Here is a 13,600-nt window from a genome sequence, read left to right on the forward strand (position 1 = left end):
ATTTAGAGCCTGTTCTTCAGGGTGGTGGACCTCTCTCTGCATGAGCAGGCGGCTGGGGGAGATGGCAGGGACCACAGCTGGGCCGGCAGTAGGAGCCTACCCTCGTGGTCCTCCGACAATAAGACAGGGGCTCTCAACCATCAGCCGATGCTTCGCTGTGGTTCTCAAAGCACGGTCAAGACTAGCAGCAGTGGGATCAACGGGGAGCTTGTAGGAAATGCAGATTCTGGGCCTCCACCCCAGACCTGCGTTGGCAATTCTGGGGGTGCGGTCCAGCACCCTCCAGGTGAGGCTGATGCTCGGTCCAGTGTGAGAACATTGTGCTTGGGGCCTGGGGTTGCTTAACAAACAACTAGGGTGACTCAACGGTTCTAGACATCAGAATCCCCCGTGGAGGGCCTGATCAGCATCACCTGCTGTCTATCTCCCCCCTCCCCCCCCGACAGTTCTGTGTCTAGAGACACCGGGCACAGATTAAAATAACTCTACAGCTGATTCCAGTGAGCAGTCACTGCTCTGCTGTGGACTCTTCTCCCCACGAGCTACGCGTGCCCCCCTCCGGGGTTCGGCTCCGGTGGCAGAGCACAGCTGCTCTCCCCGGGGTCTCCTCGATCAGTGAGCATCGGAGACGGTAACCAACCATTACTGAGGTTTGCTAGGTGAGTGTTTAAGCTCTGACAGGCGTGATGCTAGGAGCTTTGTGTGCGACAAGAGCCCTATGATTACAATTCCCCCACTTTAGGGGCACCTGGCTGGCTCAGTCGGTGAAGCGTCTGTCAAATAAATAAATAAAATTTTTTTTTAAGAGTTCCCATTTTACAGGTGGAGAAGCTGAGGCACAGAGTTCAGTAACTCACTCTAGCTACCAAGACTCTATCCTAGTTCTGACTTCAAAATCCACTACCTTTGCTTCCTCGTTTTACAAGAGGGGGGATGACTTGCTGAAGGTCACCACATTCTCCGGACCTTGACTTCAGAGCGGTGGCACCCATTTGAAGATGGCACAAACGGACCTCTGAGCCAGGAGCCACTGCCTCAGGAAAATGGAGGCGGAGTCAAGAGTTTAGTTACATGCCACCTCGATTCCTCCAACTGCTTCTTAGACGCACAGGAGTCAAGATTATTTGGGAAACCAATACCCCCAGTCCCCCACCCCACCCCCATTCCAGCTCGATCTTGACCGTCCTCTAAGCGTCCCGCAGACTGGGGCCCATCACCCTTCCCCAGCTCAGAGAAAGGCTAGAGGAGTGTCCAATGATGGAGTAGAAAAAATATAGAGCTATTTTATTACTAAAGATGCATTTTCCAAAAGCAAGGGGGTTGCTGACTTGAAGAGATCACGACGTTGGGGACGTTCCGACGGAAAGGGCCGAACAGATCCCCAGCCCCTCTCCCCGAGCAGGCAGCCATCAGCGGGCTCGAAGCCGCTGGGAGAGCTTGTAGAGCTCCATCGCGGCCCTGGCGTCCTCCACCGAGCTGTGTCCGGCGCGGTTGCTCTGTAAACACAGGCGCAGGGGGAGGGCTCCGGTGGGGCTGAATCCCTGGTTCCCGCGCACCAAGTTGGGTCCATGAGCGCGTCTCCCCAGGCTTCTGACGCCCCTGGACTCAGCAGGTGGCTGGAGCAGGCCTGGCCTCAGCTGTCAGCCCCGGAGCTGGGGCCCTAGGCCCAGGCGTGGCCAAGCACAACTTCCAGCCTCCGGAGAGCCGGGCTGTGCCCTCGGGGTGGGGGTGAGGGGCAGACTTGCTGTCCGACACATAGGGAGCCCCGCCGCACGGGCCCATATTAAAACAATAGGTCAGAACGAGGTTTTTAAAGCACCGCCTCCATGAATGCACGTGATGACCATTCTGTCCCTGGTCCCATGGGCCACGAGGCTAGTGGAGGGGCCCAAATTCAAGCCCCTTCCCGGCGACCTACACAATTCCCAGTCACCCGGCCAAGTGGTGCCTCCTCCCTCAGACTGGAGCTCACCCTTCAGACTCGTGCACACCTGTCCTCCTCCCCGCCCACGCACCCTTCACCCCTTCAGGCTAATGGGCCACTCTCCCTCCCACCAAGTGTTGCTCAAGCATGGGGCGGGCCCAGCCCTGCTCAGCCGCACGTCTCCAGCACCCCATCCAGCCCAGCCCAGAGTAGGGGCTGGTAAGTATCTGCTGGCCAGGGAAAGCCCCACATGCAGCTGCGACTGCTAGGGTGCGGCCCACCTCCGTAATCTCGCGAGAACCAACACCGGGACGCCTTCGCCCGGGGCTTGCTGGAGGTGACAGATGCTGAGGGGTGGGGGCCCTGGGAGCAGCAGCAGCCATGCCTGAGGGGAGCTTTCTGGACTCCCCCCTCCCTGGGTAAATCTGAGGTCTGTGGGATTTCCCAGAGGCCCACGCTGGGGTTAAACTTCGGTTATCCACGCAGTACCTGGCTTGAGGTTGAAAGCACCCAAACAAAACCTGCATGGGGTGCCTTCCCTTCCCTGCCTGTCATCCCCGCTCTCCCGGAGCGTCCTGGGGTCAGCTCTGGAGTAAAGCTCCCACACTCTGGCACTTGTCTGGGGCCAGGGGCTGGGGATGCCCGGAGCCAGCACCCCTTTCTTGCTGGCGAGCCCACGGTCTCTTAGGACTTGGGGAAGGACTTGCTGGGGGGGGGGGGGGGCAGAGCATCTTTGGGGCCAAATGTGGGGATTCTGGAGCCCCTGGGGGCTGTGAGAGCCTTGGAGGAGGCCTCTGAAGCCCGGAAAAGCGGAAAGGCTGGTGGCGGGGTGGGTGGGGGGGTGGGAGGAAGTGGGGGGGGGCGTCTCACCTGAATGCGCTGGTGGAGGAGAACCTCGCTGAGCAGCCGGAGGGAGGCCTGGCTGTGGGACAGCAGGTTGGCCTGCCGCAGCAGCACCTGGTCGGTGGACGTGTCGTGGACAGAGTAGTTGACCATGTCCTCCTTCAGCGCCTGGAAGTCGTGCTTCAGGTCGTGGCCCACCACCAGTTTGCCTCTCAGGAGCTGCAGGATCTGGCCGGGAGGACACACCGCCCACGCCTCACGCAGGGTCCTCCGCGCGGGCCTGAGGCCACCCGCAGAGAGTAGCCCCCCCCACCCCTCAACTTGCTGTGGGACTTTGAGCCCATTGTCCCCCCTCTCTGGGCTTCCAACCTGTCGTCTACAAAATGGGGAGACTGGACGGGCCCCTCCTCACGCTCCGTGGTTGCGTTCAGTGCCAAAGGGGAGTCCCCGACTCCTTCAGTGGCTTCTATGGAGAAGAGCCCTGGCTGCGGCTGAGCGTGTCCCACGGGCCGGGCTGAGTACGTCACACATGTTAGGTCGTCTAATCCTTTCAATAACCCTCACTCGGGCAGGCAGCATAGCGACCCCGAAAAGATGCAGACGCCTTGCCCCGCAGAGGTGAGTTAAAGTTGCAGACGGGCTTCAGGTAGAAGACGACCTCCCAGGAAGGGCGATCGCCTGCAAGGCCCACGGGGGCCCCACATCATCGCGAGGGCCCTCAGATGTGGGGGGGGTCAGTGATTTGCCCTGAGGGCCTGACAGGCAGCTGCTGGCCTGGGGGTGGGAGGCAGGGGCCAGGTGTCAAGGACACGGGGCCTCTAGAAGCTGGAAAAGGCAAGGAGACGCACCCTCCTGCGGAGCTTCCAGAAAGGAGCGCAGCCCCGCCCACCCCTCGATTGCAGCCATTGGGACCCGTGCCAGACTCCCGACCTGTGGAACGGAGAGCCAACACGTCCATGGTACCTCAAACCACACGGCTTATGGTTTCCTTACAGCAGAACCGTAAGAAGCTAACAGAGCTGGGAGAGAGGCCTGTCCTTGATGGACATTTTGCAGAGGAGAAAAACTGAAGCCCAGAGAAAGGGAAATAATTTGCCCCCGGGTTCCTCTGTGGATTTTAAGCAAGTTTGCGGGTCCCTTGTCGCATCCGCTCTCCAAAGGTGGAGCTCAGTCGCCCTCCCCTCGAATGAATATGGGCCCGGCTATGTGACTTCTGACTTCTTGGGGGCCAGTCCCTCAGCAGCCCCGAGCTACCCCGAAGCCACCTGCCGGAGAGAGCACAGGGAGGCGGAGAGCCGAGCCCGAGGGGCCCCAGCAGGTGAGCTGGCAAAGCTCCCGATGATTCTGACTCCCGGCCTGTGGAACACCTGAGCCCACGGGCCAAGCCCCGTCCAGATTGCAGACGTGTGAGCACAGTAAATATTGACCTTCTGTGAACCACTATGTTTGGAGGTGATTTGCTAAGCACCATTAGGTAACTGGGACAGTCACACAGCCAGCAAGTGACTTAGTGGCTGAGTGAGCCTTCAAAGCCACACTCAGAGCAGGCCGGCTCCGGGCCTCCGCCAGCCACGCAGTCGAGCTTTGAGGGAACAACCCGAGGCACACAGGTGCCTCCATCCTGACTCTGTTCCCGTGGCGGCCCCGTGGGCAGCCTTCTACCTCGGGCCCCATGGGCCGGTCCCCTTTCTTTACTGTGGCTGTCATCAGGATGCGACCTGATGGGGACCTTGGGCGAAGCCGTATCAGGCCCTCACTGGAGGGGCAGCTTAGGGCTCAGGCCTCTCTTTGGTCAGCTCTTCAGTAGCTTCTGTCCCGTCTTCTGGCTAACACCCTCCCGTGCCCTGCTTCTGCTTCTAGTGGCTTCCTGGGACATCACGTGGGCATTATGTGCCCTCCCTTGGCCACCACAGGATTGCTGCAGCCAGTCTACGGGAGGGAAAGCCAAGGCTCGGACACCTGAGGCAACCTGTCTGTGGGGTCTGTCCATCTGTCCTCAGTGGGCAGTGTCACCAGCCCACCCATCACCGCGTCCCGTTCCCGTGGTTTGTCAGTTGTCGGGCCACCGCTGGACAGAGCCCCCAGTCAGCCTGGGGACTGGGGAGGCTCGCTGGAGGAATGGAGCTGGGCTGGGCGGGGGGACACCACGATGGGCTGAGGCATCCCCGGGGGAAGCACCGGACATCTGGGATTCGGGGTGCCGCTGCTGCTGACCCAGGACTCACGTGAGCGCTGAGGGCACACGACCTCAGCAGCAGCTGAGTCCTGTGTGTGGAGGAAAGCGCAGGGCTGCACTGGGCAGCCGGGGGTCACATACCCTTTCTCACGGACATCCTTTAACATTCCTCAACAATGTGGCCTCTTTGCCCCCAGTGAGGAGCTGGCTCGGGCCCAGTTCACAGAGCCCGAGGGACCCTCTGCCATCCCAGAAACTGCATCCACAGGTCCCAGGAGCCAAGAGGACCAAGTCACTGGGACTTGGTGGCTTCCTGGGAACTTAGTCACTTCTGGAACCCGAGGGTCCGGAGGCAGGGGACTCACGACAAGACAATATACAAGGAGAGGACAAGCAGTAGGAAGAGGAAACCAGGGAAAGAGAAGCATGTCTTTGGCAGGAAGATGCCAGCGACTTCTCAGGGCGAGGATACTGGGCCCCGGGCAGGGAGAGACAGCGGGTCCTCGCTGTGTGCTCTCAGGTCAAAGACCATGTGTGGGCTTCGGTTCCCCAGGGGGAAGGTGAAGGCAGGGAGAGGTGAGGCTCCGGCGACTTCCTGAGGCAGAGCTGGGGAGGGAGGTGGGGGGCCTGCCAGAGCCTGGGCACGGGAAGGTGCCAGCTGGGGGGCCCTCAGGGCTGTGGGACCTGCCTTGAGTCAGCGTCAGGAGGCAGGTCTGTCGGACACGGGGGCAGAGCCTCAGATTCCTGGAGAGCCGAGTGGGGAGGAAGGACACATTCACCCATCTGCTCTCGTCACCGGCCCTGGGACAGGGACTCTCCTCACCTCAGCCGGGCACCACCTCTCAGCTCAAGGAGTTCAATTTCCCTGCCACAGAGGAGGGGACTGGGGGCCAGAGACATGGGAAGGTGTGCCCAGGGGACACAGCTGGTGAGTTGAGAGCTGCAGTGAAGTGTCTGGAGCTGCCTGAGCCCGTCCCTGTCATTAAAGTTGTCCTTGTCACCACCTGCTGGAACCTAGCTCAGCAGCAGGAATGTCGGGGGGCGTGGAGGGGGATGCTGCGCCCACGTCGGCTCTAAGCAAGGACTTCCTGAAGCAGAAACGGGCCCCTGTGAGGCTCGAGTCATCATGCCATCTTCCTGACGGGGAAAGCGGGGTACAGAGTGGCGTGTGCCTGTGTCCCATGGCGGGGGGTAATGGCCAGGGACGCCACTGCAGTCCCACTCTCGTTCCAAGTATTTCCCAGAGATGCCTGATCAGAAAAAGATCACCTGGGACCTTTGTTAAAAATCCACAGGGCCAGGCCCTCCTGTCACCTTCCGGAATGACCCTGGTCCCCTCCTTCACCCAGTCCCCTGCCTGGCTCTGCAGGTGCGCCCACCCCAGCTTGTGCCCGCATCCCGCAAGGCTGCTTCTGCTGGGGGAAGCCTGGATGGTGACGCCATCCTCCTCCATCTGGCCGGGCCCCAGGGACACCGGCCCGGTGGCAGGGCCCCAACAGGGCACTTGGCCCAAGCATGGGTGGCCTTGGCAGCAGCTGAGAAACAGCTGTAGAAAGCCTCCCTTCTGCTGCTTTTCCCTCCTAAACCCAGAGGCTTCATGGGATTCAGCTGGTTTGTCTGCCGACTAAAAATGAAATTATCCCTCCCCAATCCTGATCATGGGTAGATGCTACTCAGTGGACTGGGTTAACATCACGAGAGCATTCACTTACAAAAATACACTACAGGTGATTAAAAATTACAATGAAAAGAAAAAAACAGCATTCATTAGCCCACCAGGTGAGAGGTCAGAATCTGAACCCCGAATTGTATCACAGCTTTGCTGTGTGTCCTTAAGTAAGTTGCTGCCCCTCTCTGGACCTGTCTCCTCCTGTGCTGACAGCCTGATCTGTGGGGCTCTATAGACCAGCTGTTCAACTTGGGCACTCTTGATGCTTCTTTGGTGTGTGTGTGTGTCTGGGGGGAGGGGCTGTCCTGCGCATTATAGGATGGTTTAGCCCCATCTCTGTCCTCTCCCCACCGGATGTCAGTAGCAGGCCCCCTGCCCCATTTATGACAACCGGAAATGTCTCCAGATACTGCTAAACATCCCTGGGGGGGAGGGGGCAAAATCACTCCACACTGGGAACCGCTGCTCTAGATGATGGTCAGACCTAGAGGTTTCAGAAGATGCCAGGCAGTAACTTCCCACTATGAAAGTAATCAAACCACATTACAAAACAATCAAAACAAAGAAGGGAGTGGTGGGATCAAACGCACATTCTCAGGGGCCTGTGGCAGGAACCCTCCTGGGTGCACTGGGTGGGGTTTCCGGCTCCCCAGAGCCCTGCTGGCCACCACGGGCTGGTCTATGGCTCACGGTGAGCCGGACCCACTCGCCGCTCCCGTCGGAGGAAGAGACAGGTTGGTGAGCAGCGTTTGGAAGTTGTCTGCATGAAACCAAGGCCTGGCGAGCCCTATGCTCACCTGAGAGGTGTCCCCCAGCCCTGGGGGTTCCGATAGATGGCTGATAGGCTTCTTCCCTACCAAGGGAAGCCCCCAACCCAGCATATCTTGGGACCCGTGAGCCCAGTCTCTGACTTTGGGATTAGCACATGGGGGCGACAGAGTGGGATCGAGCTGCCTCTGTGTCTTTGTTTGTGGCACAAAGGACAGCTGTTGCCTTGTACCACATCTTCATGCACAGGTGGTGCCTGACCCTGTCCCTCACATTTGCCAGCCACCTAGCGTTCAGATGACACGTTTATACACGTTCATGATGGGATCTGAATATCCCAGCGCAAATTCTGGAGCCAGGATTTGGGTCTCCGCTCTACGCCTTTGTTGGAGAGCCTGCACAGCCTTGCGCCCCAGTTTGCTCATCTGTAAAATGGGGCAGCAATGCCGGTTAGCCACTTCGCAGGGCTACTGTGGGGAGCAAAGGCAGGGGTGCATGGCAAGCGCTTAGAACAGAGCCAGAACACGATGCTGGATACACCTGTCCTGCTTCACCCCCTCCCCGTGGCCCAGACACTTCTACCGAAGGGCGCAGAGAAGTTTAGCAACAAACCAGAGGACACACATCCACGTCCATGCATGTCTAACGACCGTGTGCTTGCCCTCCAGACCCCGGCTGGGTGTGAATCGCTGCTTCTTGGCAGCCAAAGCTGGCATGAGGGCGGAGGCAACTTTGTGCCACGCAGCTACCGGAACACCTGTATTTTATGAAAATCAATTCAACTCCGATCCCACAAACATTTGTGCACAAAGCACACCACCCAGTCTGGAGGCAGAGTAAACAGCAGCGGCATGGAACTAGGCAGACCAGGTGTGCGGACAGGCAAGCTTTAAAGTACGGGGGCCACAGCAAGAGAACTAGAGGCCCCACGCGGGGAGGTGGCGATGATGGGCAGGGTGGGCGGTGGGGGGGTAAGGCCTGCCAGCATGGGGCAGGGATCTAGGGGCAGGGAAGGGGGCTGGGGAGAGTACGGGTGTGGCTGGATAGAGACTGAGTCATGAAAGCAGGCAGGAAAAGCAGGTTGGTAGGGTGCGGAGGTCCACGAGTATTGTGCTGGGGGACACTGGGCAATGGGGAGCCATGGGGGGTGTTTGAACAGTGGTATGGGGAAGCTGTGATCTGAGCCAGGCCTGGGAAAGTTTCTCTGGCACAGCTTACCTGCCGTTTAGGCAGAAAATGAGAGCCAGAATCTAAGACCACAGTGCTCAAGGGAAGTCAGAAAGGGGACTCAGACCGATCATCTGGGTGTCTGCCCTTCCCCCCCACCACGGGCACAGTTAGTGACCATCACTGTGGGTCCGGCACTGTGCTCCGGGCTACAGGCCATGGCACTCCATCCAAACTCCAAGGGCCAGGGAAGAGGCATCAGCAGCCCCGTCACTGATGAGCAAACAGGTTCAGAAAGTTCGAGAACTTGCCAAAGGTCACACAAGCCGGTGAATGACAGAGCAGGAAATAGAAACCTCAGATGTGGTTCAAAGGTCTGCCTGGTCTATAGATTCTTGGCTTCCTCTCTGAACGACTGCTCAGTGGGCAGTCCCTGGGCAGGGTTCTGAGCTACACACAGGAAGCCTGGGGCCTAGCACAATCTGCAAATGAGATTCAAAGCATTCTGCCCCAAATCTGGGAGGGGACCAAAGGCTTGCAGGGACTTGGCTGTGTGTCCAGGCCAGGGGATGCGAGCAGGATTTCCCTGCTGCCTCCTCTCCTGCTGTCCCCTGCTCTGGGCTCTCCTGTCCTTTTTGCTGCTCTACCAGCGAGAGGGTGGGGGGCAGGACGGGGAGGAAGGATGGGGATCTTTAGTCCACCTGGCCTCTCAATGGGGATCTGAGTGTGGGGAGCTCTTGCCATGACCCTGGGCACCCCCTGACCCCTGAACAGCCAACCCACCTCTTCCTTATGCTGCCCTCCCCTGCTTGGTGACTCCCTTTTGGCTTCCTCCAACCTGACAGTTTTTTCTTCCCAGTTCTAAGTCTGCTGATGCCTCCCCAGGGGCTCTGACTCATCCCCAGTGACATCTCTTTCCTCACTACCATCTATCCGCCACAGCAGCCCCCACTCTAGTCTCCTCAAAACTTGGGTTTGATCCTGCCATGCTCTTGCTCAAGAATCTTCCATGGCTCTCTGTGGCCCACTGAGTTGCAGACACAGGCTCCGCCCATCTCTCGAGAATACCACCAGCCTCACGGAGTCTTTCCAGAACTGCGCTGATAACTCAGGGCTCCCTGGCCTCCTCTTAGTACCTAGACGACCAGTGCTGTCCGGTAGACTTATAACGTGAGCCACATGTGTAATTTTAAATCACCTAATCGCCATATTTAAAACGGTAAAAATAGGGGAAGTTAGTTTTCATGTTTCGTTGAACCTAAGATTCCAAAATTCTATCATTTTAACATGCCAGTGATGTAAAAAACAACTGAGGTGTTTTATGAATTTTTAACACAAGTCTTTGCAGTCCCGTGTGCATTTTACATTGATAGCACATCACGGTTCGGACCAGTCATTTTGGGGAGCTCACAGCCACATGTGGCTCGGCGGTCCCGTTGGACACACAGCTTTAGAGGTCTGGGCCTGAGCTCCGAGTCCTGACCACCTTCTGTTACGTGAACCTTTGCGGATCACTTAGTGCGATGGGTTGAATTGTGGGTCCCCCACCCTGATTCATGTTGAAATCCTAGCCCCCAGGACCTCAAAATGTGACTTATCTGGAAATCGGGTCATTGCAGATGTAACTAGCAGAGACCTTCAGGGCCCTAATACAACAGGACGCTTGTCCTCATACACGAGCCCCAGGGGCACAAAGCACGCACGCAAGGAGAACACCATGCAAACCTGAAGGCAGAGACGGGGTGATGGCTCTGTAAGCCAGGCCACAGCCAGGCCGGCCAGCCGACCCCAGATGCTGGGAGAGAGACGCGGCACCGACCCTACTGCACCACAGAAGGAAGCGAGCCTGCCCACGCCCCAGCCTCCATGACGGTGGGAGGATGAATTTCTGCCGTTTGAGCCCCCAGTCTGCAGCAAGTCGCTACAGTGGCCCCAGCAAACCAATACACTTAGTTGCAGCAGGCCTCAGTTTCTGCATCTCTAACTTGGGGATAACAGACGATCGACGGTAACAGCTAACATTTCTCGAGTCCTTACACAGGCGCTCTGGGCGCTCTCAGTCCTCACGATAATCCTATGAAATTGTAATTCTTACACCCAGTTTCTGTTCCAGGTGTGGGCAACTGGGTACACAGAGCGGCTGCCCCAGTAACTTCCCCGAGATAACTCAGCTCCTAAGTCAGCAGCCAGGATTCAAGACTGGCCCTGCTGTATCTTGAGTTTACAGCCCCTGAGAACCCTTCCGGCGGCTGTCCTGTGAGGTGGGAGCGAGCTCCGGCCTGCCAGTGGGCAGGAAACAGGAACTATTACTGCTTACGTTTTGTTTCTCTCTAGCGCCCGGAGCCTGGGGTGCGGTGTGTGCACCTAGGACAGACCTCGTTCCTCTCTGTTCCTCAGGGACTGCCCCCCACCAAGCCCCAGCAGCCTAGAGACTCATGAATTTACGTGCCCTTGTAACCTTCCGAGTATTGACAAAAGCTGGTGCAAGAGAGGTTGAGTTTCCTTTCCCTCTAGTGATTCAGAGAAACGGAAACAGAAAAAGAAACTGGGACCTAAACAAGTTATCACAACTAGGTGAACCGGGAGGGTGGGAAATCTCGGGGCCACATACTGACCTCGAGCTGAGGGAAGGCCTACCATGGGGTTGGGCTCAAGCTCTCCCCTCGGTCCAGGGGCTCCAGGCCTGTTCTCCAGCTCTGGGAGCTCCCTACCGAGAGGCTGACCAGGGGCAGCCGGGGTAGAGAAAAGAACCCCACCATGGGGAACCTCAGGTGGGACCAGGTTCCCCCATCACAGGGCCAGCAGGGTGGATCGGATGCCCTGAAGGCCGCTCTCAGATGTGAGTCTAAGGCTGAGGTCAGGAGGTCTTCACAGGGATGCCCCAGAGCTCCCTCACACAGAGGTGGGGGAACCTGCCACATCTGGGGTCACAGGTCGCAGACCTGGCACCCGGAGAAGGTACCCGAGAAGTGTGCACATGGGTGTGTGTGCGGGAGTCCGGCCTGGCCCGCGGACAGCCCCTCTACTCACCTCTTGCCTGGCCACGGCGAATGGCGTGGCCGCCTCCATGTTCCGAGGTGTGATCCCGCTGAACCGCGTCCTGTAATCCATGATCTCCCCCTCGGGCCGGATAAACTTGTCGTAGAGCACCGTGCCATTGATGTCCACGAGGCTGCAGCGAGCCAAGCCGCTCCCCTGGCCATGCCCCAGCCCCACCATCTCGCAGTCGATGGCCACCACCGCAGTGCTGCTCGCCATGCTTCAGCAGGACCCTCAGACGTGCTGGGGAGGTGAGGCGGGTGGGGGGCAACAACTCAACATGAGGACACCGTGGCCCCAGGTGTCCTCAGCCACCACCCTGCCAGCCTGTGCCCTCTGCCCTGTTTGTACGAACACCACCCAGCAAAAGGCAAAGGGGGCCTCTTGCCACCCCGCCCGGCTTCCGGAGCCCAGCGGTCCTGGGGTCCTCGGGGACGGGCAGGCCAACCGCTCCCCCACTCCCGCCCCGGCTCCCACTCACCTGCCCGCCTCCGCTGCCCTCAACTCACGTCTGCCTCTCTGGTGCCACTTCTCCGCTACTACAGTCCCTCCGAGCTGTGAGTCATCTCTGACTTCACACCGGGAATCCCGACCCTGTTTCAGTTTCTGGTTTTTATCAGGCGAAGTCAGGGGCCGGAGGCCGGGCACGTGGCTGGGCTGCTCCAGCCTCCCTGTCCTCACAGGTCACCTTTGCCCCTGCCTGCACCCCCCCCCCCCACACCCAGGTGCACGGAGCCCTCCTCTTCTCAAACGATGGGCTGATGAGAAGCCAGCGCCTTGCCACACCTTTCCTCCGTTTCTCACCTTCGGTCTGTCCAGAGAATAAACATCCCCAGGATCGGGGACCACAGAATGTCCCACAACTTCTGGGGCCACGACCAACCTGATACTTAGAGACGTCTCTAATGGGAGCGGGGGGGACCTGGCTCTTGGGACATTGCGGCTATCAACAGGGAGGGCATGAAAAGGCTGGGTGCGAGTGGGGCCGGCCTACCCTCCCCCCCACCCAGGGAAGGCGAGCTGGGAGGGAGCCCCTAGAGTCACCAGTGCCTCAGGGGTATTTCCGAACCTGCCATCTGTCTGCCCTTAATGGGCTCTCTGCCTTTAGCTGGGCTGACACTGTTTGAGGACAAGGAAAAGAGCCTGGATAGAGCCCCAACCAGCCTGGCCACACTTCCAGGGGTTACACTCCCTCCCAGGCTAGAACCCTGGCCTCTTACAACCATGCCTGACAACACAGAGAGCCCTCGGTATTTCTCGAATAGATGAATGAGTTACAGCTGAGACAAAAACAGAAGCAGCTTTCAGTGAGGAAGTCGTCACCATGGACTGGCATCGAGATTCTTGCCTCCTGCCCCAGACGCACGAGGTGTAAGCTTTGAGCCGTGGGATCTGATTTCCCCCAGATGTCACCAAGGTTTGTGGCTTGCAAAGGAATTTCCCCAGGTCCCTGATGTTCTCACCACGTGACGTCTGACTGTAGCGGACCTCACCTCAAACATGAAATCCAGTCCTGAAATACATCTAAACGGTAGAGCATAGCTCACAGTTGTCATTCCATGCGCTTGAATTTGAGATAGATTATTTTGGGTTCCCATCCTGAATGAGCAATTTTTGCTTGACTTTGGACTGTTAGGGGGCTTTTTGTTTCTCAAATGCATGAAGGATTATGCCCTGATTTAGGGAGAAGATGAAGCAGAATGTGTTACTTTTTGCGAAAGTGCATTGAAAAAGTAACCCCCTCGAGATTCAGTGGTGAGGTTTCTGCTTCTACAGTCCCCTTAGGACCCCACACATCTCACGCCCTCACCCTGCTTGGCCTCCGCCCGGCCCAGAGAGAACACTCGCCCGCCACGCCTGTTCTTTGCCCCAGGGTCCGGCTCCATGGTCACCCTCCCTGCCTTTCCCCGAGGCCCCTCCCCACCAGCCCGTGGGCTCCCGGGTCTTCCCACCTCCCCCTTCACACCCTACTCCACACTGTCCTTCAAACCCGAAGAGATTTCGTTTCCCCTTA

At 58.4% G+C, this 13,600-nt stretch overlaps 1 protein-coding gene across 2 annotated transcripts; it reads right to left on the reverse strand.

Annotated features, from left to right (window-relative positions):
- Positions 1–1,258: 1,258 nt before the first annotated feature.
- Positions 1,259–12,623, reverse strand: ISG20 (interferon stimulated exonuclease gene 20). Of its 2 annotated transcripts, none has more exons than XM_032342069.1 (4): positions 12,096–12,623; positions 11,578–11,829; positions 2,795–2,995; positions 1,259–1,496 (listed from the first exon to the last, which is right to left on the reverse strand). In XM_032342069.1, exons 2-4 carry the CDS (start codon positions 11,803–11,805, stop codon positions 1,410–1,412), a joined length of 516 nt encoding a protein of 171 aa, XP_032197960.1. In that variant the 5' UTR covers positions 11,806–11,829; positions 12,096–12,623; the 3' UTR covers positions 1,259–1,409. The 2 variants fall into 2 exon arrangements, with proteins under 2 accessions (XP_032197960.1, XP_032197959.1); XM_032342068.1 differs by having other exon boundaries at positions 12,068–12,567.
- Between the last annotated feature and the right edge of the window lie 977 nt (positions 12,624–13,600).

The sequence above is a fragment of the Mustela erminea genome, chromosome 5 (genome assembly GCF_009829155.1).
Source record: "Mustela erminea isolate mMusErm1 chromosome 5, mMusErm1.Pri, whole genome shotgun sequence".
NCBI classification, from domain to species: Eukaryota; Metazoa; Chordata; class Mammalia; order Carnivora; family Mustelidae; genus Mustela; species Mustela erminea.